Source organism: Sarcophilus harrisii, chromosome 2 (assembly GCF_902635505.1).
Source record: "Sarcophilus harrisii chromosome 2, mSarHar1.11, whole genome shotgun sequence".
Taxonomy (NCBI): domain Eukaryota; kingdom Metazoa; phylum Chordata; class Mammalia; order Dasyuromorphia; family Dasyuridae; genus Sarcophilus; species Sarcophilus harrisii.
The window spans coordinates 138,684,155-138,712,108 of NC_045427.1; the positions used below are offsets into that span (position 1 = coordinate 138,684,155).

Genomic DNA, 27,954 nt, shown 5'->3' on the forward strand with positions numbered 1-27,954 from the left:
TTTATTGAATTACAATTGAACTAGACTAGATTTCTTACCCTGCATTCCTAGATGACTTTTAAAACATGGATATACTGGAAATAGCATTAGACTTTTTGATTGAGGTTTTATTCTGCCACTTATTAGTTGGTTACTACTTTAGGCAAGGCTTAATCTCTGGGACTTTCAATTTACTTTCATTGAAGATAATGCCATTGTCCTCACAAGTTTTTGAAGATCAGGTAAAATAAAATGTGTTAAAAGCATTATATCACTGTCTAATGGTATGCAAACATAAACTGTTATACAGTCTTTTGAACTCAAAAACTACTTACAGAAAATTCTTATGGACAGGTCTTGGGGTGTTTAGGACTTTATTGGTTCACAAGCAGGCTATGATGATATACATACAGACCTTTAACTAAGATTGGGATAGTAGTCATGAGATACAGATCTTTCCCTGGAAGGGACCTTATTAGCCAACTAGTCCAACTCGCAATACAGATGAAAAAACTGAAGTGACCTAAGGATTTTTGTCAATGTGACATCATTTTAGACTTACACAGTGAAGATTTTCATGAACCAAATAATCATGTTTCTTTGGGGTTAACATAATGACTTTTCCTAAGTTTAAAGGAGAGTATAAAAAAACAAGACAGAAAATAAAGTATAGTGATTAGTAATTTAATAGCTAGCATTTATAGAGTACTTGAAGGTTTTCAAAGCACTTTTCAAATAGTATCTCATTTTATCCACACACCACCTCTGAGACATATGTGCTATTGTTGTTCCCATCTTAACAATGAAGAAACTGAGACAGATGTTAAGTGACTTGACCAGTCTAACACCATATGTTTCAGAAACAGGATTTGAACTCAGGTCTTGCACTATGAAATGCTCTATCAATTGAATCGCGTAGCTATGGAAAAATTAATGAAATAATTAATTATTTAAATTAATATTAATTAGCTTGTTTGGAAAATAGACTATAAAGTTTACCTCATTTTTGCTGTATGGAGTTTTTATTGCTTAGTGAAATTGTTCTCCAAAGAAAAGTGGAGAATTTCTTATTGATAGCAGAACACAATGACAAATAATTGGAAAACATTAGCTCAGTGTGCTTTTGGCATGTGAAGCTAGACATTGATGTACCATTATTTTCACTCATAATGTACTTGTCCTTACATCAAAATGAATTAATGTACAAGGCAACAAAAGAATAAAACTCTTAGACTTTTTTTGCTGAGAACCCAGGGACAGGTCCCTGTGAAGTTTGTTGTATCATGGAGAAATTTTTTTCTCTCATATACAAGTGCTTTGCAAACTGCAAAGTGCTATATACACATATCAGTTGTACCAATCTTCAAAATAAGAAAACTTATGTAAAAAGGGGAAGGCATTATTCATAAAAAATAATGATCTTATTGGCATGGCCCCCACAGTGCACTGAAGAAATGTGTCAAATTAGTGTGTTGTTTTGCATCTATAATCTTTATAATAATGGCTTCTATTGTGTATCTCAGCTGTTAGGGGTTAAACTTTAGGTATCTCATTTACTTTTGTGTTCTTTCTGCCACAAACAAGTGACTTGTACTTGCTCTTCTGCTTGATGTCCTCAGAGTGTAGGCAACTCATGTTCCCTTGCTCTTGATATCAGTAATTCACATCACAATAAGACATTTGTCCTTCTGAATCATTTTTATGAAGAATATTAAGCCATAATCTTTTATTGGTGCTTAATTAACCTACTTACCCAGAAGGTAGGTTAATCTCTTCTTTAAGGAATCTTAAGGAAAATCTCATTATGGAAAGTCACTTTTCCCATTATTTTACAAAAGGAGAATTTAGGTCTGATATGGATGTCACAATCCAGAAGCTAGGTTTAGAAGACAAATTGAAAACACTCAAAGATCATTGTGTAGTACTTTATAGTAACTATATTAGGTACTTGTAAGTGCCACGTGAGAGGTGAAAGATAAACAAAATTTAGCTATCTTATCTCAAGGCTATAACTGATAAGAAGCAAATTTTTACTCAACAAAAGATATGTCTTCTCCAAGGAACATTTAGAGCAGATACAAATATAGGATTTGTGTATTCTAAGTTGTTGGGTTATAGAGAACTGACAGTGGGGGAGGTTTTTGCAGGCACAGATAACCCATTGGGCTATGTTTTAAGATACTACCATAAGAACAAATAATTTCTGATTGTTTTATGGTTTGGAATTTTCTTGTGGTTTATTACTCACTCCATTTATTTTTTTTCTTCCAGTACTCTTTATCAGGACATCCAACTCTACCATGCAATGTGCTCAAATTCAAGTCTACTACCATCATGTTAGATTGTGGCCTGGATATGACTTCGACACTAAATTTTCTTCCCCTACCATTGGTTCAGAGGTATGTTCTGAAAGATCTGATAAGTATGCAGAACGGTTTGCTAAAAAATTTTAGCCAGAGTATAGATTTTATGGGCTCCACAAGTTTTAGCAATTTAGTTCTCTTTGTTCTCTTCTCTTTATCAAAATAACTTTCAAACATAAGAATCCCTTTTCAAGAACTTGAATTCATGGAGTTTGACTTTTAGGACCTTAACATCTTTGCAAGATTTACATAATAGTTTTTTTTTTCTTTTCTTTTTTTGTTTTTATTATAGCTTTTTATTGATAGAACATATGCATAGGTAATTTTTCAACATTGACCCTTGCAAACACTTCTATTCCAACTTTTCCTTTCCTTCCCTACACCTCCTCCCGTAGATGACAGGCAGTCTCATGCACGTTAAACATGTTAAAATATATCTTAAATACAATACATGTGTACATTTTTATACAGTTCTCTTGTTGCACAAGAAAAATCGGATTTAGAAAGGTAAATAACCTGGGAAGAAAAACAAAAATGAAAGCAGTCCACACTCCTTTCCCAGTATTATTTCACTGGGTGTAACTAGTTCTGTTCATCACTGATCAATTGGAACTAAATTGGATCCTCTCATTACCGAAGATAGCAACTTCCATCAGAATTAATCATATAGTATTATTGTTGAAGTGTATAATGATTTCCTGGTTCTGCTCATTTCCCTTAGCATCAGTTCATGTAAGTCTCTCCAACCCTCTCTTTATTCATCCTGCTAGTCATTTCTTACAGAATAATAATATTCCACAACATTCATATACCACAGTTTACCCAACCATTCTCCAATTGATGGGCATCCATTCTATTTCCAGCTTCTAGCCACTATGAAAAGAGCTTCCACAAACATTTTTGCACAAATAGGTCCCTTTCACTTTTTTAATATCTCTTTGGGATATAAGCCCAGTAGTAACACTGCTGGATCAAAGGGTAAGCACAGTTTGATAACTTTTTGAGCATAGTTCCAAATCACTCTCCAGAATGGTTGGATCCGTTCACAACTCCACCAACAATGCATCACTGTCCCAGTTTTCCCGTATCCCCTCCAACATTCATCATTATCTTTTCCTGTCATCTTAACCAATCTGACAGGTGTGTAGTGGTATTTCAGAGTTGCCTTAATTTGCATTTCTCTGATCAATAATGATTTGGAACACCCTTTCATATGAGTAGAAATAGTTTCAATTTCATCATCTGAAAATTGTCTGTTCATATCCTTTGACCATTTATCAGTTGGAGAATGGCTTGATTTCTTATAAGTTAGAGTCATTTCTCTATATATTTTGGAATTGAGGCCTTTGTCAGAACCTTTAGTTGTAAAAATGTTTTCCCAGTTTATTGCTTCCCTTCTAATCTTGTCTGCATTAGTTTTATTTGTACAAAAGCTTTTTAATTTGATATAATCAAAATTTTCTATTTTGTGATCAATAATGATCTCTAGTTCTTCTTTGGTGACAAATTCCTTCCTCCACAAGTCTGAGAGGTAAACTATCCTATGTTCTTCTAATTTATTTATAATCTAATTCTTTATGCCTAAATCATGAATCTGTTTTGATCTTATCTTGGTGTACAATGTTAAGTGTGGGTCCATATCTAGTTTCTGCCATACTAATTTCCAGTTTTCCCAGCAGTTTTTCTCAAATAGTGAATTCTTATCCCAAAAGTTGGGATCTTTGAGTTTGTCAAACACTAGATTGCTATAGTTATTGACTATTTTGTCCTGTGAGCCTAACCTATTCCACTGATCAACTAGTCTATTTCTTAGCCAATACCAAATGGTTTTGGTGACCACTGCTTTGTAACATAGTTTTAGATCTGGTACAGCTAAAGCCACCATCATTTGATTTTTTTTTTTTTTATTAGTTCCCTTGAAATTCTTGACCTTTTGTTCTTCCAGATGAATTTTGTTGTTATTTTTTCTCAGTCATTAAAATAGTTTTTTGGGAGTCTGATTGGTATAGCACTAAATAAATAGATTAGTTTAGGTAACATTGTCATCTTTATTATATTTGCTCGGCCTCTTCAAGTGCACTTAATATTTTTCCAAATGTTTAGATCTGACTTTATTTGTATGGAACGTGTTTTGTAGTTTTGCTCATAGATTCCCAAATATTTTATGCTATCAAGTGTTATTTTAAATGGACTCTCTCTTTGTATCTCTTGCTGTTTGATTTTGCTGGTGATGTATAAAAATGCTGTTTTTGTATCCTGCAACTTTGCTAAAGTTGTGGATTATTTCTAATAGTTTTTTAGTAGAATCTCTGTTGTTCTCTAAGTATATATCATATATATATCATTTGCAAAGAGTGATAATTTGGTTTCCTCATTACTTATTCTAATTCCTTTCATCTTTTTCTTAGCTCTTATTGCTGAAACTAGCATTTCTAATACTATAATGAATAGTAATGGTGATAGTGTACAACCTTGTTTCACTCCTGCTTTTACTGGGAATGGTTCCATTTTATCCCCATTACATATGATGCTTACTGACGATTTTAAATATATGCTCCTGCCTATTTTAAGGAAGAGTCCACTTATTCCTATATTCTCAAATGTTTTTAATAAGAATGGTTGTTGGATTTTATCAAATGCTTTTTCTGCATCTGTTGAGATGATCATATGGTTTTTGTTAATTTGGTTATTGATATAGTCATTTATGCTAATAGTTTTCCTGATGTTGAAACAGCCTGCATTCCTGGTATAAATCTTTCTTGGTCATGGTGTATTATCCTGGGAATGATTTTCTGTAATCTTTTTGAGAATATTTTATTTAAGATATTTGCATCAATATTCATTAGGGAGATTGGTCTATAATTTTCTTTCTCTGTTTTCAACCACTTGGTTTAGGTATCAGTACTATGTCTGTGTCATAAAAGGAATTTGGTAGGACTCCAATCCCTATTTTTTCAAAATGGTTTATATAGCATTGGAGTTAACTGTTCTTTAAATGTTTGATACAATTCACATGTAAATCCATCTGGTCCTGGGGATTTTTTCTTAGGGAGTTGATTAATAGCTTGTTCTATTTCTTTTTCTAAAATGGGACTGTTTAACCAATTTACTTCTTCCTCTGTGAATCTGAGCAAGCTATATTTTTGAAGGTATTCTTCCATTTCATTTAAGTTATCGAATTTATTGGCATAAAGTTGGGTAAAGTAACTCCTAATTATTGCTCTAATTTCATCTTCAAGTTCTCCCTTTTCATTTTTAAGACTAACAATTTGATTTTTCTCTTAACTTTTTCTAATCAAATTTACCAAGGGTTTACCTATATTGTTTTTTTATAGAACCAACTCTTAGTTTTATTTATTAATTTAGTAGTTTTTTTACTTTCAATTTTATTAATCTCTCCTTTTATTTTTTGAATTTCAAGTTTAGTGTTTGGGAATTTTTAATTTGCTCTTTTTCTAGCTTTTTTAGTTGCAAGCCTAATTCATTGATTTTCTCTTTCTCTATTTTATGCAAGTAGGTCTCTAGAGATATAAAATTTCCCTTTATTCCCACCTTGGCTGCGTCCCACACATTTTGGCATGACGTTTCATTATTGTCATTTTCTTGGGTGAAATTATTAATTGTGTTTATGATTTGCTGTTTAACCCAGTCATTCTTTAGGATGAGATTATTTAGTTTCCAATTATTTTTTGGTCTATTTTCCCCTGGCTTTTTATTGAGTATAATTTTTATTGCATCGTGATCTGAAAAGGATACATTTACTATTTCTGCCTTTCTGCATTTGAATTTGAAGTCTTTATGTCCTAATATATGGTCAGTTTTTGTATAGTTTCCATGAACTGCTGAAAAGAAAGTGTACTCCTTTCTGTCTCCATTTAATTTTCTCCAAAGATCTATCATACCTTACTTTTCTAGTATTCCATTTACCTCTTTAACTTCTTTCTTATTTTTTTTTTTTTTTTGTGGTTTGATTTATCTAGTTCTGAGAGTACAAGGTTGAGCTCTCCCACTATTATAGTTTTGCTGTCTTTAAGACTACTTTTTCAATCTCTATAAAGTCTTTATGAGAATAATCTATATACATATTGAAAGCATTCTTGGTAAAGAAACGAAAAGAAAACATTTATGTTTGTGCCACTACATTTCCCTCAATCTTCTATTTAATAGACATAATATAGAGTGGAAAACCAAATGATTATTCTTCTGTACTTGGTTCTATCCAAACTACATCTGGAACACTGTGTTTGGTTCTCTTGCATTTTAGAAATGGCTGTGAGAAACCAAATCACTTAAAAAACAAAGGTATATTTGGCACAGAAAGTGACAAAGATTTGGGTGGGGCATCATAGCTGTCTTTCTAATATTCTAAGGACTTGTGGTGTAGAAGAGGAATTAAACTTGTTCAGTTAATCTCCTGAGAGCATACTTAGGAACACTGAAAAGAAACCACAAGAACACAGAATTAGAATTATAGAAGAATCACCAGAGGAAATTTTAATCCCTGATGAGGGACTTAATTGATCCTAAAAGTGAATTTTGGAGCTCAACATTGGTTATTCTTTTATCATTTTTCATAAAAATTATGAGGAAAAATTTCCTATTACAGCTGCCCCACCAAGATTAGAAGGGAAGCACAAGCATGATAAATGTTATGTTTAGAAAAATTACACATATTTAACTTATACTGTATTACTTACCTGGGCAGGGAGGAAAGAAGAAGGGAGAAAAATTTGGAACACAAGGTTTTGCAAATGTTGAATGTTGAAAACTATCTTTGATGTATAAGAGTACAAGTCATTCCTCAATTGATAAAATAGTAAAAGGATATGAACAGAAAATTTTCAGATGAAAAAAAATTAAAGCCATTTATAGTCATATGAAAAAAATGTTCTAAAGCACTATTAATTAGGGAAATAAAAATTAAGACAACTCTGAGGTGCCACCTCACATCTCTCAGATTGGCTAAGAAAACTAGAAAAGATAATGATAAATATTGGAGGCGAGAAAATTGCAACAATAATACATTGTTGGTGAAATTATGAAATGATCCAGCCATTCTGGAGGCAATTTGGAACTATGCCCAAAGGGCTATAAATCCAGCTTTAATCCAGCAGTCTCACTACTGGGTCTGTATCCCAAAGAGATCATAAAAAAGGGAGAAGGATCCACTTGTGCAAAAAAATGTTGTAGCAACTCTTTTTGTAGTGGCAAGGAGCTGGAAACCGAATGGATACCCATCATTTGGGGAGTAACTGATTTAAGTTAAGGTATATGAGTATAATGGAATATTATTGTTCTATAAGAAATAATGAGCAGACTGATTTCAGAAAAGCCTGAAAAATCTACATTAATTGATGTTGAGTTAAGTGAGAAGAACCAGGAAATCAGCTAGATAAACTTGGCTCTTCTCAGCAATGCAATGATTCAAATTAATTTCAATAGACTTGGAATGGAAAATTACATCCAGTTACAACCAGGGAAAGAACTGTGGAGCCTGAATGTAGATTGAAGCATCATATTTTTATCTTTTTGTTGTTGTTGGGTGGGTGGGTTTTTTCCATTTTGGTCTGATTTTTCTTGTACGACATGAAAAATATGGACATATTTTTTAAATGAAAGCACATATTTAACCTATATCAGATTGTTTGCTATTTTGGGGAAAGGGGAGGTACAGGAGGAAGAGAGAAAAATTTGGAACACAAAAGTTTTACAAAAATGAATGTTGAAAGCTATCTTTACATGTATTTTAAAAATAAAATACCCTCTTCCTCCCCCCCTCCAAAAAAAATAGAGCTTCCCCAAAGTAGAATAGACTGCCTTGGTAGAGATTACAAATTTTATTATTGAACTCTTTAGGCAGAGACTGAAAAATGTTGTAGATGTTTGTGGATTTTGTGGAAGGGATGTCTGTTCAGATTTAAACAACTTCTAAGGTCCTTTCTCTCTAACATCTTATTTGAAGGAGTCTCTTCCACAATGATTGGCTACCATCCTATTTTTCTTGTATAGTCTTTTTTTTAAAACTCATTTTTTTTATTATAGCTTTTTTATATACAAAACATATGTATGGGTAATTTTTCAATATTGACCCTTGCAAAAACTTCTGTTTCAGCTTTTTCTCTCCTTCCCTTCATCCCCTCCCCTAGATGGCAGATAGTCCCATACATGTTAAATATGTTAAAGTATATATTAAATTTTCTTGTATACTCTTGACCTTGTAAATCCAGAATCATGAAAATGTGAGCTTAGAAGTATGTTTCTTCACTCCAGTAGTGTGGAAGTATTTATGCTAATCCATCCATATTATTACATAAGACATATTCTGTCTTTTTGTTGCCAAAGGCATATGGTTATCAATCTTCTGACTCCTTCAAAAAATCCTTTTTATGTCTAATATATATCTTTATATTGTATTAAGTAAATTCAAGGGAAATGACTTTCCCAAACTGTAAGATGAAACTATGGCATAAATAGAACTTGAAACTCAGCCTTCCAGATTCTCTCCTAATTTATTGTTTATAATGAGGACAGTAGAAATCCAGTAGAAATACCTGCATACAAAGCATGAATACCTTTAAAGATTGGCTTTTAAGTCACTACATAAAAAGGTAGCAACTACATTTTTTATTATTTAAAAGAAATTTTTTTTCTTATTCTACCCTAAATAAAGGAATCTGAGAATATGTTGAGAAAATTGGAGGAAAGGGCATTTTAGTAGCACACAGTGGTGACTTTATAGAAGCAGAAGTGGTAAAATCTTTCCAAATCTCTTTCTGGGAGATAAGGGAGTATTATTTTGCAGAGAAACAAGGAGTTATGGAATATAGAATAAATTGAAGGAGTTAAGGGCAGAAAGATTAAAGGTACTACTAAATGTTAAATTTATGCTTAAACAAGGATGCTGCTAGCCCTTGGGCCTAAGATAGTTCAACTTTCTATATTTTGGGATTCCCAAATAGCTGTAAGGAAGATAGGCAATAGTTGAGCTAATGCCTCAACAGGAATCCCTTCCAGGAATCCTTCTTGACAGATTTCTATTTAGAAAGCTAGGTAGCACAATGGATAGGGGGCTAAGACGTGGTCTCAAGGACTGAGTTCAAATCCTACCTCACTTAATGCTTTGTGACCCTGGACAGGTCATTTGACCTCTCTGTGCCTCAGTTTCTTGATCTGTAAAATGAAGATTACTAATAGCACCTACCTAACCTACTAATAGCACCTAAGTAATTTGTAAAGACCAAATTAGAGATCATATAAAAAGTACTTTGCAAAACTTAAACTGTAACAAATAAATGCCATGTTGTTCGTGCACAGAAGCCTTACTTAGAGCCTTGTTGCTCTTGTTTTATAGACAATCCCAACAAAGATGGTTATTGGATTTTTCACATACACACGCCTCTTCTCCCATTAAAACCAGCAGATAGTGAAAAATGGGGAAGATTATTAAAGGAAACACAATAGCAACAGCTCAGCATACCTTCACAGCTCCTGAATGCTCTGCGCTATTGTAGAGCTGTCCAATAATTGGTATTAATAATGATGACCCTTACAATCACCAAGAAAGCATTTAAGTCTAGTTGAAAAACAGCTTAGCATAGTGGATAAAGGAGTGACTTAAGACAGGTTATCAGGTTTTAAACCCTTCATATGATACATACTAACTTTGTGACTATAACTGTAGGCAAGTCCATTAAATCTAAATGCCCCCAGGCAACTTTCCAAGACTGAATGTTCTGCAAGTTGTGGTCATCCTCATCAGCAAAGAGAATATCTACACTGAAAGTTTCTTCCACAAATAAAATCCCAGAGGCAGATCTTTTAGAATTTTATTATAAAAGGAAAGTTATTTTCTAATAAATATCAGAAAGATTTCCACTCAAAATTATTAAATGAAAAGTTTGAGTGCTTAATGATGTAAATATCAGTTACTGAAAATACACTCGGGTAGATTATCTCATTTCCCTTTTGATATTATGCAAGTGAAAGACATGTTACTTGATTCTCAGGTATTAAGTTTTCTTAAAGTCAGACCAAAAGATATACATTTCTATAAATGTTTAATAACTAGCAGAGTAGAGCTAGTTTGATGCTTTCCTCTCCAAACATCAAAATAGCCATCACAGTTTCTATTTGACTGCCATTTTAGCAGTGTGACCATGTTAGTAAGGAAATTAAGATTGTCACACCTAACAAAGCTATTAAAAGACACTTAAGTAATGAATTATTCATGTGAATAAACACTTTCAGATGAAAATACTACATATCAGAAATAATAGATGTATCATTCCCCTTCAAGATAGCTTTGCTTCTTCACTGAAGTTAATCACATAAACCTTGTTTCAGTACCTCAGTGGATCTGTGATCACATCAGTGTTTTAAAGAATTGATCCCATCATCCTTATTTAAATACATATGTGGACTACAGAGTTAAAATACATGTCATCTTTTTGATGTTGTTCGCTTGCATTTTTTCTTACGCATTTTCTTTCCTTTTTGATCTGATTTTTCTTGTGCAACAAGAGAGTTGTATAAATATGTTTACACACATTGGATTTAACATATATTTTAACATATATAACATATATTAGATTGCTTGCCATCTAGGGGAAGGGGTGGGGGAAAGGAAAATCTGAAACACAAGGCTGTGCAAGGATCAAAGTTGAAAAATCCGTGCCATTTCCCCCCAAAAAAAATTTTTTTTTAAGGCAAGTAGATAAAATTATGTTGCAAAATAGTAACAAAACAGCTATCAGATTTTTTTCTCCGTGTGTTGAAGCTTGGAGAGCTGATATGTTCCATTGGCATATCTGCAACATTAGACAAATCAAGAGTGGACTTTCCCTTCTCTCCCCCCCTCCATGGGAATCTTTGAAGAGATAGAGACAAAAATCTCACAGAAGGAGAAGCAGTGGAAAGAGGACCAACTCTTGAGACAGAGAAACTTGACTACAAATCCTGCATCTGCCATCTGTAATGTTTTTGTAACCTTAGCAAGTCACTAATCTCTCACAATTTTCCTCAACTTATATTTTATATATAAAATAAATGAAGAATGAACTAGATAGATTGTAAAGTCCTTTCCAGCCATGAAGCTCATGGATAGATTGTGATTTGAATCACTAGTGAGTCTATTCATATCCATATTCATGATATCAAAGAACCATTGAAATATTAAATATTAACGGGTACAGAAAATTTCCACATTGGCTAAAGAATTCTCCATCAGACACCATTTGTACCAACTCCATTTCTTCCAAATCCATTTTCCTCAAATAGTTACATTCTCACTATTTTTCTCAAACCCAAGATAAGCATGCAGAATGAAAAAGCAGGAAGCTCTTAACTTTACTCTATCTATCTAGAAGAGCAATACACTTGCTCACATTATTTATGTGACTGTTCAGACTATTTCATATCAATCAATCACCACTTAGAATGTCACAACCCACCAAAAAAATGTCAGAGAGAATTATACTACTATTTGGTTTCTGGCTACAGAGTCCTTTTTGTCCTACATCTGTAACTCCACTTTATGTTTTCAAGTATGAAGCCTTCATTTTTTTCAGAGGTAAAGTCCTGTTTGTTATCAGTTTCTTGTGCCTGATATGTTCTTTCCCTGTGTCCTTAATCTTTAAGTTTACCTCTCATCAATACATTGTCTTTCTTTTTTAAAACCTCTTCTCTGTCCCTTCTGAGCATTAATTATAATCTTCTGTCTTATACTTCTAAACATTTATTTCACAGAGATGTATACTTCTAAACATTTATTTCACAGATAGACTAGTCCAAACTAGGACTTTGGTTTTTATGAAGAAAAAGTTGATTTTTGGAAAAACTAGTTAAACTTTATTTTATCAAACTGTAACATTGTGGATAGGTAATACTAATAACCCACACTTTTCTATTTCCAAAGCTTTCTCTTCATAAAAACCAAAGTCCTAGTTTGGAAATGCCTCCAGTGATATAGATTGGATTTATTCATCTTTTACTCTAGAAGAGTTGCTTGGGGCATAGTCAGCATTTGAAGTTATGACTTGAACCCAAGTTATCCTGCCTCTAAGGCCAGCTTTCTGTCCACATGCTGGCTTTTAGTACAGTAATTACTATGCCTATTTTACATATGAGAAACTGACGTGTCCTAGGTATGAGGAGACTTAAATCTCCTGCATGTCAGCATTAAGTTTAGACACAAATTTCCTGATTCCAAGTCCATAGTTATTCTACCATACCACTCCAAAAACAACTCTCATTTTATAAGATAGGTAAATTCAAGCCACTAAGAATAAGAGAATTAATCCTATAGAAAGTTGTAAGTTGGAAATGTAGATTGGAATAAAATGAAGGACTTTTTACTCTGAAGATTCTGTCTGCTAGACTGTTGTCTTGGTTTCATCTCTTTACTTTGTTATTTTCAGTGGCATTCTATTCATTCCCTAATCTAGTTCAAAACTGTGGCTGCTATTTGATTTTTACTTCCCATTACTGCAAAATTCTTGTAATTGTCACTGAAAAGTTTCTTTTCACCATTTTAGATAGAGTTACCAGTAATTACAGAGTGTTTTAAACTTTGAGAAAATACAGTTAGGAAAAAATCACTGCCTTTATGCTGTACTTAATCAGTTTAATCTTTTGTTTTTGTTTTTCAGTCCCAGGCTGTCTAATCTTCCTGGCTGGGCTTTAAAGGATGGAAATACTTTCTTGGACAAGGTAATGATGACTTAAGAGAATGTTATTTGCCTACAGAAAGCTGCTTGACCAGAATGGAATAAGCTGTATTTATTATAGCAGCTAGGCAGCTTTGCTGACCCTTGTCCCATACTGTCTTGACACACTAAGATCAGTGCTAAAGGTTTCATTCTTTGATGATCTTGTAAAAATACATAAATGAATGAAAGAGGCAGGGATTGGGAGGAGCTGACCTGAATTTGAATTCAACTCTGTTGTTCATAGTCTGTGTGTGGTATTCAAGCCATTCAATTCTCTCATTGTTGATTTCCTCATCTGTAAAATTAAAGGGGTAGAATAAAGATCCAAAAGTAGATAATGAAGCATTATCTTTCATTATAGCAGAGTGCAAAAATATCAGATGAGGCATTGTAGCAAAGGAGTTAAATTTTCTTTATCAACTAGACAAGATCAATCTAGAGAAGAAGAAATGACTACCAAAGTAAAATAAAAAGTTGTCAATAAAAGAAGTTTTTAAGCTAACAAAAAATAATCAATTCTATTCTAATCTATTCTCTTCATGAGGAGAATTGACTTAGATGATTAGAAGCCTCACTACCTCTGAATTCTGTGATCCTAAATCACTTACACTCTCTACATATCAGTTTCCTTCTATAGAAATGGAGATGATAATAAACATACTGCTTACCTTCTAGGATGATTGTGATGAAAGCTCTATGTAAACTTTAAAATACTTTATAAAAATAATCTATTACTGCCATATCCTAGCACTCCATATTCAGTGTTAGAGGTCCCTGGCCCCACATTAAGCACCCATAGCACCAGCACACAGTAATCACTTGATAAATGCTTGTGGACTGCTGCTTCATTTTACAGATAAAAGGGGAAAGTCAGGAAGAGTTGAAATGATTTTGACCCGTGTTGACAGAAGTAGCAGATAGTAGAGTCCAAATTCATATCCATTTCTTCTGATTCCACATTGAATATACTTTTTATTTCACAGTACAAGAGATTTTAGAAAGAAAACTGGAAATTTTAAAGCAATGAATATATGAGCTACTTTTTAAAAGGGGTATACTGTTATCAGTACAACTCAAGTGTCTTCACTTCTTTATTCAAATATTGTGCTATAAGCTCTACCTAGAAATCAAGCATTTTTTTTTCAAGTAAAGCTGTTGTTTTTTTGTTTTTTTGTTTTTTAAGTACAAAAATGTTTGTAGCAGCCCTTTTTGTAGTAGCAATGAATTGAGCGGATGTCCATCAGTTGGGCAATGGCTGAATAACTTATGATACATAAATGTAATGGAATTTTATTATTCTGTAAGAAATGATGAACAGGCTGATTTCAGAAAAGCCTGAAAAGATTTATGTTAACTGATGCTAAGTAAGCCAAGTTAGGTGCTCCAAGACAATTCCAGGACTTAAGATGGAAATGCCATCCACATTCAAAGAGAGAACTGCAGAGACAAAATGTGAATCAAAACTTAGTATTTTCATCTTTTTTGTTATTTGTTATAAGTTTGCTTAAATTTTTTTTTCTTGTGTTTTTTCCCACTTTGGTCAGATTTTTCTTGTGCAGCATGACAAATATGGAAATATGTCTAGAAGAATTGCACATAGTTAACTTATTTGAATTGCTTGCTGTCTTGGGGAAGGGGGTAGAAAGGGAGAAAAATTTGGAACACCCAGTTTTGCAAAGATGAATGTTGAAAACTATTTTTGCATTTATTTGGAAAAATAAAATACTATTTAAAAATAAATAAGATGACAATTTTCAAGATAACACTAGCAGAAGAATTCAGTCTAGCCTTCTTCAACAGCTCCACTATCTTTAAAAGACTTAACGAAATAAAAATATGTTTTTATGTTTTGAAAGATATGACTCAAATATTAGCAAAGCTATTTTTAAAACTCCCTCAAAACACTAAATCAAAAGTAGCATTCGCTTCAACATAGGAAACAGATGACAGTAACAATGAAAGTATCTTAAAATAGTGGGTTTTTTTTAATATGACATCTATCTAGTAAGTTGGTCAGTTTTCAATAATTTATCTAGCTGTATGGCTAGAAGCACAACAGAGTAGAAGGAATTTTAACTACAGAATGAACAATAAGAAAAAAAAAAAAAAGAATTCTAGAATTCTGAATCTTAGGTCATCTTCTTTTGTTGTTGGACTATAACTAAATTTCTTGAACTGAATTTTTTAAATTTATTATTTATACCATTCATTTTTAAAAAATTTTTGAGTTCCAAATTCTCTCCCTTTTTAGCCATTAGAAAGGTATGAAATATAATATCAATTATACATGTGAACTCATGCAAAACATTTCCATAATAGCCATGTTGCACCTCTCCCCTCAAAAAAAAAAATCACAAGAAAAATAAGAAAGTGAAAAAAATTATATATCAATTTGCACTTAAGAATTCAACTGCACTCCCTCTGGAGATATATAAATGTTTTTCATTATAAGTCCTGTGGATTGTTGTATTGATAAGAGTTTCACAACTGATCATTGTTACAGTATTGTTTTAATTGTTAAACGATCTCCTGGCTCTGCTCACTTCACTCTGCATTATTTCATGTATTATTTCTCTGGTTTTTCTGAAACTGTCCTTTCATCAATTCTTATATCACAGCAGTATTCCATCACAATCATATATACCACTTGTTTAGCCATTCCCTAACTGCTGTTGTCTCCTCAATTTATAATTATTTGCCACCTTAAGAAAAGCTGATATAAATATTTTTATACATATAACAATTTTCTTTTTTCTTTTATCTCTTTGAGATACAGACTTAGTAGTGATATTGTTGGGTCAAAGAGTATACACAATTGTGTAGCCCCTTGGTCATAGATTCAAACTGTTGAAATGGATTTTTCCAGAAACCATAAAATTTTATTATTGGTGAGATCTCTAGAAATAAACTCTTCAGATGGTTCAGTATTATGTTTGTTTTGCAAATGAGGGACCCAAAGTTCAAGAAAAAGTAAAAGGATTTCAGGAAAAACAGAATCATCCAAAAGTGAAATGGTCTGGCTTTAAAGGTACTGTGTGGTACGGCAAATCCAATTTACAGATACTCAGAAATATATCAAATGAAAAATAGAAATATTTATTATTAGAATCTTGGCAAGAAGCGAACTTCTCCAGATTGGACTCCAAACCAGTCTAGAGAGGTTAATTTCCATAGAGATTGAAATTAGTTATATAGTCATGACCACAAGAATAATGCTTGGAAATAACATGAACTTGTTAAATTTTGACCTGAATTTTATGATGGTCAGTTTTGCAACTGCTTACAACTGTTTAGCTTATTTCATTTCCCCAGATAACCTAAATCTCAATCTACCTTAATGATTTTATAAGAAACCATATAATCGCCTCACAAAGATATTTGTGGTAAGTAATCCATTAAACTAGGATAACCAAGGAGACTTGATTTACTTCAGGCTTCCTCAACAAATAGAGATTACCCAGTTTTGACCCGTGTTGACAGAAGTAGCAGATAGCAGATAGTAGAGTCCAAATTCATATCCATTTCTTCTGATTCCACTGGAGAATGTCTCCAGTTCACTAATTAGTTAACTTCTAAGAAGTTAAGTAAAGGTCCAGGAGATCAGATATTTCTACTAGAGAAGCAGGTTTTTTGTTCTCTTTCCCAGAGCCTTAATGATTAACAGACCCTTAAATTGGGTCTGGAATTATCAAGTGAGAGGTTTAAGTTTTGGGGTTCTCTTCAAATGACTATTCTTGGGAAATCCTCAGTTTCCCGTTACACAGTACTGAGTCCCCTTCACTTGATGTCTTAATAAACTCAATGTTAATTGATTGAAGACTGAATAATCATTTATTGGGAATTTTAATAGAAAAGATTCTTGGTCATGTTCGGATTATATCCAGTGGCCTTTGAAGTCCCTCTAGCTTTGAGATTCCCCAGTTCTGTGAAATGGTTTACTCAAAGATATAAAAAATCAACAGAGGAAAAATTAGTTTTTTCCTATATCATGCTAAGGTGGAGTTTATCTTTGTCCCAGAGACTTTCTTTTCATCTCAACCAGTTGGAAAATTAAATAAGAAGAAGGAGCTTGATTTTTTTGATAGTCAGTTGGAGTTAAGTGATATAGCTAGTAAGTGTCTGAGGCTGGATTTGAACACAAGTACTTCTGACTGTAACCACTTTGCTGACCTTTGGCTATTCTTAAAATACTGTAATTTATCAAAATTTGATTATAGAATCATGGATTTAGACCTTAAAGGTTGTCAAATCCAATCCCCTCATTTTACGGATGAGGAAATTATAGCCCAAAGAGGTTATTTTGCTCATGTATGTGTGTATATGTGTATATCCAGAAATGTATGTATGTGTGTGTTTTTAGACAAATTTGGGTGCATTGCTAAATCAAGAAATAATTTTTTACATCATACTCTGTTGTTTGATCATTCAATTATGTCTGACTCTTTGTGACCCCATGAACCATCCAAAGCACATTAGTGCTGTCCATGAGGATTTTTTGGTCAAGATATTGAATTGATTTGCTATTTTCTTCTCCATCACATTAAGGCAAATAGGGTTCAGTGATTTGCATAGAGTCACACAGTTAATAAATGTTTGAGGCCAGATTTTAACTCAGGTCTTCTTGACTCCAGATCCAGTGCTTTCTATTCATTGAGCCACCCAGCTGCATTTCCTTTAACTTTGCCCTCAGCTAAAATGCAAACTAAATAATATTGAAAAACTAAATCATGGTAAAAACTGATTTTTAAAAGTTATAACATATAGAGAATCACTAGATCTTATTTCAATGTAGCTGTCATACAAGGTAGAAAGGGTTCTTTCCTACTAAGGTTTCAGAAGGTTCCAGCACCAAGGAGAATGACTTATATGGTATATATTTGCAGTTTATTTCTTTCAAGAGTAATGTTAAAAAAAAAATTCACATGAATGTTTTGAATGACAAAGTTACCAGGGCAAAAAAGGCTAAAGGTCAAGAGACAATGCTTTGTTGTAGAAAGCAGATATTCCTTAATATGCAGTATTATTTGGAATGCAATTACAAAAGTAATTTAAGATCAGACAACATGAAACATCCATGATCTGGATTGAATCATTCCTAATATTTTGACGGAGTTCTTGAGGAGACTCTGCCATTAAGTAAAATTGCTCATTTGTTATTATTTGGCAGATACATTATAATTGGTTTCAACATCTTTGTTGGCTTAGCTACGGATTGGTTACTTGCACAGCAAGAGGGAAGGAGACTTGTCTTTATAAGATAGTAGGAGTTTTGGGTTTGTTTTTCTTTTAATCAGAGTCTTGCTAGGAGAATGAAATAATAAATTACATATGCAGAAAAATTTAGTTGATGTTCTACAAGTTAATAAATTAATAGTTTTAAATATCTAAAGTCTTTAGCTTGATGTATGACTTAACTGTTTTCAGTGAATGTTGACCCCAAATTAAAAAGTAATACTGTTTAAATAAAGTCAGCATTAATGCAAACCCCATATTTTCATTGATCTTGTGCTCCCAAGAAGGAACCGTTTTAATTGAAAAATAACTAAATACTTCCCTTATTCAGAATACTGAGCTATGCACTGGAGAAACAAAAGGTGATAAAGGTAGATGAGGAAACAAAGGACTATAAGAATTTTAAAGGAAGAGATCACTTCCAGCTAGAATTCTTCTAATTCTAAAGGAATTAGAGAACGGTCTCATGGAAGTGGACCTTGGAGCAGGTCCATAATTAAATGTTGATGACTTGTGCTATACTCAAAAAACCACAAATGCTGTATTCTGATATTCCAATAATATTTACATTAATGCTTGTTTCCTTTACAAGTAATTTCCTTAAATGTATATTCTTTTAACTTTTTTTGTTTCCCTAATTAAATATTAAGATCCATAATGGCAAAAAAAAAAAAAAAAAAAAAAAAATTTGTCTTTGACTTCATTTATATTCTCAACCAGCTCTTAAGACACTTCTACAAACAATGACCTTTAGCAAATGTTGGTGACTGACAGCCAAGTATTCTCAGTTGATCCATTAACAAATTTTCTTGTAAAAATCTAACCCAAGGTACTTGAAGGGAAACAGGTTTTACATTTCTTTGAGACATACTGTATAATTTCTGATTTTTAAGATAACCTCTTCATGTAATACAACATTCTTATTTGTTCTCTCTCTCTCTCTCTCTCTCTCCCCTTCCCCCATTTCTGGTTTGTATTTGACCTTGATATCATCAGTGCCTTTTCCAATTTTTGTTAGCAGAAACATGATAAATTTTAAAGCAATGTCAATTTTCAATTCCAGTCTATATAAATATTTCTGAATCAGATGTGTTTTTTTAACAGTATATTGTTGGATTTCATTTTAAAATCTCATTAGAAAATTCAGTACATTTCTACCATTAAATTATTGTTTATCAGAACAGATTAAAATCTTTTTATGTTTTTGTTACTGTTAATAAGTCAAGCTTAATATAACCACTAGATACAAATGCCTAAAATAGCATTATACTGTTTCTAAACAAAAGCTTTCTTTAAACTATTAGTTTTATTATTTAAATCTAAATTATTATTACAGGGTCCAGTTTATTTAGTTGTTTACTTTGGAGATGAGTGAAGATCTTTTTACTAGCTAACTGAAATAGAAACAAGAAAGAAAATAAACTTGTAATTTAGTGGAAAATACTCAAGAATGAAGGAAAGGATATGGAATAAGTAACCAAGGAAATACCTGAGCCAGCTAAAGGGTCCTAATAAATCACTTAGCTTTAAAGAACACAGGAAAATACTGATCAGTCATAAATTTCTTAGTTTGGTTTTGAGGCTCCAGGAGATTGATCTGGTCCTCATCCTGCTTGACCTCACTGATGTGTTTGACACAGATGATTGTTGCCTCCTTCTGGATATTCTCTTTTCCCTGGATTTTCATTACACTGTTCTTGTATGGTTTCCCCTTCCCCCCTTCCCCTCCCCCCCAACTTTCTGGCTGATCCTTCCCGATCTTGTCTGCTGAATCATCTATGTATTGTTTCATATGTTTAATGTGCCCCAGTACTACTCTGCCATAGAACCTCCTTTTTTTTCCTCTTTCTTTTTTGATTATCTCATCTCATTTTGATAACTCATCCAGTTATCACCAACTTTTATTATCATTAGTTCAGTCAGTTGTAGAGTTCAGCTTCCTTTTCGTGATCTTTTCATTTCTATTAAATTAACAGATAGGCAAAAAAATGTTTTTACTTTGGAAATTATCCTTAAGCTAGCTGTCTGTGTAAAATCAGACCATCAGCTCATCAGATCTGACATCAAAATTTGTTTTAAAAAAGAAGGGGAAGAGAGAAGAAGAAAGAAGGAATAATAATGAGGGGTGTGTGGGATCACTTAAATCTAACTTAAAAATGACTTTTCAGAGATCTCTCAAAGTGAAGAATAGAAGCTTTATTCAGGCACCTCATGAAGACCAGACATCCAATAAACTGAGGTCTCCAGTAAAAAGGAGGTCACCCTTTCAGAAGTCGGGGCATATTATATAGTTACAAGCCATAAGAAATCATGACAACCACCCCCTTCCCCTTATCCAGTCAATTCTCATTATCTCGATTAATGTCTGGAAGTAACATGGACTTATTAAATTTTGACCTGACTTTTATAATGGTCAGTTTAACAAGTTTTACAATTGTTTCACTTTATCCAATATGAGCACTCTATCTCCCAAATTTCCCAGGTAAATTGAATCCTTAGTTAATGATTTTATAAGAAACCATATAGTCCCCTCACAAAGAGGAGATTTGTTTAGAGGTAAGTAATCCATTAAACTAGGATAATCAAGGAGACTTGGTTTAGAGATTACCCAGTTTACAGATTCCTTAGAATGTCTCCAGTTCATTAATTAGTTAGCTTAAGTAAAGGTTCAGAAGGTCAAATATTTCTACTGGAAGAGCAAAACCTTTTGCTCCCCTTCCCAGAGTCCTAATGATTAACAGATCTGAGATGTCCTCAGTTTCCCATCACACTCAAGGGGGAAAAAAAGATAGAACATACAGTTGACATAACTTATCCATGAATTACTTAAGCAATTATTTGGAAAAATAAAATGGAAAATGGACAATAGGTATTTCATTGACACTGTTGAATGCTCCTCAGTTAGTAACTACCTAATTTAACTTGGTCAGATGGAGAGAAATAGCTGTAAAAGGTAACACCAAGTTGTCTATAAACTCATAAATAAAATAATGAGTTTTTAAACTCTGCTATATGTACATAGCCAATTGTCCAGGACTGCTTGTTTCACACCCCAAACATTGCAGGAGTTTCTAGAAGAAATTAGTAATTATTCAAAGCTTGGTGTAGTGATTGGTCTCCCATGAAAGAAAAGGCCCAGCCTTCCAATCTTGACATTTTACCAGTGTGGCTATTTGGATTGAGACATAGAACACTGCTGTCTCAAAAGAACTAAAACCAAGCATTGCATGGTGGATGTAAGCAGGCTGCAACATATAAACAGTTAGGTACTCCCAACAAAAGCTAAGAGTAAAGGACACATTATTCAGGAATTGTGTGATAGGAAAAGAAGGTGGTCTGCTCACATGGCAAGAGTAAGACATGTCATGACATCTGTCATGTCTTACAGATGGTACCTTCAAGGTTTTATCAAAAAATCAGAAAAGACAGCCAGCAATAACAAATATTGACTTGTTAACATCGGGTTGAACCCTTTTGTAATTTATGGAGAGCCATGGACGGGAGGTTAACTACATTACTAAAGAGTATTCTTAAATTGATGAACTAAAATCTATTTCAGTATCTTCTTTGAATACATATATTTATATAAATATAGTAGAATAAAATATTAATTAAATTAATAATAATTAAATAATTATTTAAAATTTTAAATTTAAAATATTTTTTAAAAATAAGTTAAAAATAAAAATAAAAACTAGTAGAAAGAAGAAAACAGGAAAAAAAGGTACAATACTTAGTCAAAAGGTATAAACGGTTTATTTTTACTTGAATAATTCACATTTGATATATGGAACAATTGAGCCTTTACAATTCCAACAGTGCCATTGGTGTACCATTATTCCCACAGGCATTCAATTATTGACTGGTCTTGTTTTTTGTCATTTTTGCCAACTTGCAGGTGATGAGATAAAACTTCATGATTTTTATTAATGATTTGGGGAATGTTTACATATGATCATTTATACTTTGTTGTTTTTTTCTTGAAAACGTTAATCCTTTGACCCTTTATCTCCTTTACTAAGAATTGGCTCTTGGTCTTAGACATTTGTGTCAATTCTGTCAAATGTGGATATAACTGATATTTGATTAAAAAAAAGATTTCATGTTTACTTTTGTCTTCTCTTCTGTCTTCATTAGTTTTCTTGATGCAGAAGCTTTTAACTTTTGTATAATAAAAATTGCTTTCTGTTTGATTACGTTTCCTTCTTGCCATTATTATATGAGATACCTAGTTCTTTGGTACTCTGACTTTTTAAGAATGCAATCTTTTCTATTCAGATTATTTGGCATTGTATAAAATACAAAGACTTTTTTCTTTTGCTTCTGGTTCTTACCTATTTAGCCTCTTCTATGAATAATTTTGATGACTGCTAATTTATAATTTTATTTACTTTGCTAATGCTGTGCCACTTTCCTTCCTGTTTTATTTTTTAATTTTTTTCTTGATATCCCAGAAGTCATTTCTTTTAGTAACTTAGTATAATGGGAAACTGAGGATTTCCCAGGAATAGTCATTTGATAATTCTGAAGAGAACCCCAAAACCTAAACCTCACACTTGATAATTCCAGACTCAATTCAAGGGTCTGTTAATCATTAAGGCTCTGGGAAGGAGAACAAAAGACCTGCTCCTCTAGTAGAAATATCTGATCTCCTGGACCTTTACTTAACTTCTTAGAAGAAGTTAACTAATTAGTGAACTGGAGACATTCTAAGGATCTGTAAACTGGTAATTTCTATTTGTTGAGGAAGCCTGAGATAAACCAAGTCTCCTTGGTTATCCTAGTTTAATGGATTACTTAACTCTAAACGAATCTCTTTGTGAGGAGATTATATGGTTTCTTATAAAATCATTAAGGTAGATTGAGATTTACTTTATCTGGGGAAATGAAATAAGGTAAACAGTTGTAAGCAGTTGCAAAACTGACCATCATAAAATTCAGGTCAAAATTTAACAAGTTCATGTTATTTCCAAGCATTATTCTTGTGGTCATGACTATATAACTAATTTCAATCTCTATGGAAATTAACCTCTCTAGACTGGTTTGAAGTCCAGTCTGATGAAGTTTGCTTCTTGCCAAGATTCTAATAATAAATACTTTTATTCTTCATTTGAGCTATCTCTGAGTATTTGTAAAATGGTTTGGCATACACATATAACTAAGTGTAATTCTCCACCATGTGACAGTTTCACCCAGAAGAGATATGTTTTCTAGCAAATCTCTTAATCCAAAGGAGTATCAACTCCTTATGGGCCATTTTTGGTCAATTCTTTCTAATCCAAAGGCTGTTTTCCTCTGCTGTGAAAACAGAAGCAAAAAAAAAAAAAAAAAAAAAAAAAAAAGAATTGAGCAGCTCTGATCTTTCTGTTGTCACCACTTGACTCTTTGAGGCCCTAGGGAAATGTTCCTTCCCTTTCTTTGTTGTTGTTCTGTCCTTCAACTCTTTGGACTCTTTGAGACCATTCATGGGGTTTTTTTGATGGAGATAGGAGCAATTTGCCATTTCCTTCTCCAGTGGATTAAGGCAAACAGAGGTTAAGTAACTTGCCCAGCATTATACTATTAATAGTGGCTGAGGCCTCCTTGCCTCCTCTATCCACTGAAGCACCCAGCTGTTTCCAGTTGTCCCTGATGCCACTTTTTTTTTAATCCCTTTTTAAAGCCTTCTTTTTCTTGCCCTTACCTTTCCTTGCCAACCTCAGCTTATTCTGAGCATTATTAGCACTAAATAATTTTTTTATAGGCCTCTTCTTGTTCAGGACAAAGACATCTACCCAGATTGACTACTCAGAGATCACTCATTAAAAGCAGAATTATTTATTAGAATCTCAAGAAGCGGACCATCCCATTCTGTGAGCCAAAGTTCACAGCAGGAGGGCCACTTCCTTGAGAGTAGTCACAGTTTTTATACATTTCAGACAATGTATAAAATTCAGACCCTCTATTTATTGTGATTGGTTACATAAGTTTCTATTCCCTTATTTGGTTAGTGGAATGCAGTAGGTAAGGTGATGTATAGCTTCTTGCCAGGTATCCTTCTTTGGACAATGGAATGTAGCCCAGGCCTTATCTAAAATCACATGACTCCAGAGAAGCTGAAACTGAGGCCTTAAGGCTTCAACTAATTTAGCTAATAGTCTCTAATTGATATGTGCTTGATCTGTAAGTTCTTCACCGTTTCCACACATTCTTATATAGTCTTACTGTTTCCTGCCTTGGTCTTTTTCTTTTTCTTTTTTTTTTTTAACTTTAGTTAGCTAGTTCTGTTTTTATAGGAATTGTTCTCTTCTGACAACTGGTTTTCTATTTGGAATTTTCAAAGCCTGAGACCTAGGGAAGTTTACATAATCTTGTAGTCTACTATTTTTTGCCTTTAATTACCTCCAGTTTACACTTGCTACCTAAGTTACCTTTTAAATAAGTAGACTTTTACTTTCTTCTCTTCTTCATTAAAGAAAATTTCCTAAGATACTGGATAAAAGTAGGACGTGTAAGAATTAGTACTAGTTTAAGAGGGTAAATATATGAAACTTATAAAGGCTTGCTTCTCTACTTAGCGTGCGTACACATACACACACATATTCAAGGAAACTTGGATAGAGAGAAACATCTTTTTCTATAATCTAAATTCCTAATATCTAAAATATTCTAATAAAAAAAATTTCTCCAACAAAAAGTAAACTTTGAAAAAATGAAATTGTTTAGCTGAAGGATGGGAACATATACTTACTTTCCCAAGTCACTGTTCATTCATGTAGGTTTGTTTTAGTGATTATGATGTGAATCCTGAAACCAGCTTATTCTCTCTCCTTGCCAGAAAATGCTAACACAATCTTCCAGAGATCTTAGTTTCCTTGACAATCTTTTTGTGTAGGATAATAGAAGGCTCCTAAATTGGGCCTCTATTGTCTTGTTTAGCATATCTGGGACCTGGGTATCCTGGTAGTTTTCACCTGGCTCCTCCTTGACTACTCCCTCTGAGCTACCAAATTTCTTCCTGGTTCCTCCCCTTATCCTAGTCTAATGTAAGGTACTATTTCATAGCAATTTTCCCACAGTGGTTCCTTCCTCCTGGTTAATTGTAAGTTCCCTTAGGGAATGGTCTTTCCCCTTGTTAAATTGACCTAATCTTGTCATGGCTGTTCCTTGTAATGAACTAATGCACTTTTGTACGTGCTCGCTCGCTCTCTCTCTTCCTCCTCTCTCCTTCCCTCCCTCCCTCTCTCTCTCTCATGCTCTTACGCTCTTCTCTCTCACTCTCGCTCTCTTTCTCTCACTTTCTTTCATTCTCTTTCCATGTAATATTCCTTTTTCATTTTGATGCTGTCTCAAAACTATTTACCACTACTTCTGGTGCTTGTTCTACCTCATTAATTAGGAGGACTCTGGACTTAGAAGTTCATTGAGTACTGAATTCTGATTTTTTTTTAATATGAAGGATCAGAAATCTGGCCTCAGTTACCCAAATTATAGTTAAAAATCTTGACTTTTCCTTGGAGATCCTAAGCGCTTCCTAAGGAAGAGCTCTTTAAATATATATAGGCGTATGTCTCCAAAGCTTATATGGGAATCAGTGCTCTCTAGAGATAGTTTTATTGCAAATAGTGGGGATGGGGATATTGACCTTGTATTTGAGAAATTGTTGGAAATAGTTGGAAAAACAGTGCAAATTTTAGACATTCAGTAGCATGTTAGCAACTTTTGGACTCAAGAGGATGAAACAAACTATAATTGTGAATGTTTTTAAGACTACTGATTTATATTAGAGTTCTATTTTTGAGCTTTTCTTTTGTCTGCTGTTAGAGATTGATTTCTTCTGTTAGAAGTGGATTTTTAAGAGCTAAGAGTGATCTGTTCAGAATTGGCATAATTCCATTTTTGTTCTTTATTGGTTATTTTTTTCCACATATGATCCTCTGCATAAGAACAGCAGGACCAGCTCACAACAGCTGGTTTCCTTTAGTGGCTTCTTTCCCCCCTGATTGCTACAGAAGAGGACTTCCACAGCCCAAGGACACATTCATCTCCTTTATCTTGTCTCAAAAATGATATATCGCTCTCTTTGATTGAATGCAACTAGCTATACTAACAAGGACACATTCTTTTTGTTTCCTATGCAACCAGTACATTTTCCTTTATAAGGATAACATTTTTCTTTGGATAATCAGCTATGTTATTGTGAGCACCCTTTTTTTCCTTTTTGTGTCAAGTAATATATAATATGAGTAGCCAAATTGTTAGTCACACATGTCCATCCACTTGCTGGTAGAGTGTGTTTCACTCTGAGTGAATAAACTGTACTACTTCAGTCTGTCTTGTGTTGGCTCTTTGGCATCAACTGGTAAGCAAACTAAAAGAAAATTCATGCAAAGTAGCAAATAAATTATTAGGATGTCCCAAACTTGTAAACATTTTAAGTTCTAAAGTGAATTTGTAAGATAGCCTTTTGGGACACAAAATCTATTTTCCTGTAACCACTATTATAAATGGTGATTTGGTAAACAGGTTTTTGTGGATTGGCCTATTTGCCCCATAATGTAGATAAAGTATTATATTTTTACAGTGAAGAAAACTCAGCTACTCTAGGTATCCTTAAAGCTTTGAGATTTCTGTTTCCGATCAAAACAAGAAAGTAATAAAATTAGATTTGAAAATTTCATGTTTAATCTTCAATTAATTTTTTCCCCCAAAGCAAAAACATGCCTCAGGTGTCTCAGTCATCATTTTGATTAGTGTATAACCACCCTGAGAACCAACATTTGGGGAGGCTACTGTAGCATGGATAATTTTGAAGGGAGTACATGGTATGTTGAAAACAAGTCCAAGATTGGCTCTTATAAGTAAAGATTATAATCCATCTTCCCACTCTTTGGTTGATTAATTAAACACCCTCACTTTTGGAGACTAATAGTTCTAAAGTCATTTCCATTGTTGACATTTAGTAACCTGTGTTGGGTCAATTAGTTTCCTGTTTTTGCCATCAGAGACCACCATCAACTCAAAATAACCTTACTGTTGTCAGAGAGAAAAGCAAAGTACAATCAGTCATTCTTATGCATGGGCTGTTTGCCATTGGTTTATTTTTTACTTGTAGAGTGCCTCTGTTCATGCCTGACTTGTGGTGTTTAACTAATTCAAAATATTGATGATGAACTTATCCAAAACAACGTCTCAACTAATCTACTAAGTAGAAGTATTATAAACAGATTTAAATACAAATTTTCCATCATGTTTTTTCACTATAAGATCTTGCTGACTAAATTAAGTAAAAACTAATTCTTCAGTTTATTCATATTAGGCTTACAAAATAAGCATAATAATAATGATTTTCCAAATAGGCTTATAAATAAAAACAAATGGCGCCAAAAATGGAAAAGAAAATACTGATAGCTTAAACTAAAACTGTTAAAACTTTAAAATACACCACAGCTTTTTGGACATTATTATCCCCATTTTTATGGATACAAAAACTAGTGCTCTGAAGAATAGAAGACAAGAAAGTAGTAACTAGTATTACTTTAAAGAAAATATTGGGTGGAGCAACTAAGTAGCACAGTGGATAGAATACCAGCCCTGAAGTCAGGAGGACCCGAGTTCAAATGTGATTTCAGGCACTTAACACTTCCTAGTTATGTGACTCTGGACAAGTCACTTAACCCCAACTGCTTCAGCAA

The 27,954-nt window shown here is 33.2% G+C and overlaps 1 protein-coding gene across 5 annotated transcripts in view; it reads left to right on the forward strand.

The window, feature by feature from the left end:
* The window catches only part of INTS9 (integrator complex subunit 9), a 128,412-nt gene that overhangs the window by 19,277 nt on the left and 81,181 nt on the right, over nt 1-27,954 (forward strand). For all 5 annotated transcript variants that reach the window (XM_031950915.1, XM_031950918.1, XM_031950914.1 and 2 more), the window contains 2 exons: nt 2,251-2,378; nt 12,989-13,049. In XM_031950915.1, the coding sequence (XP_031806775.1) occupies nt 2,251-2,378; nt 12,989-13,049 (189 nt within the window). The remainder of the gene's footprint in view (nt 1-2,250; nt 2,379-12,988; nt 13,050-27,954) is intronic.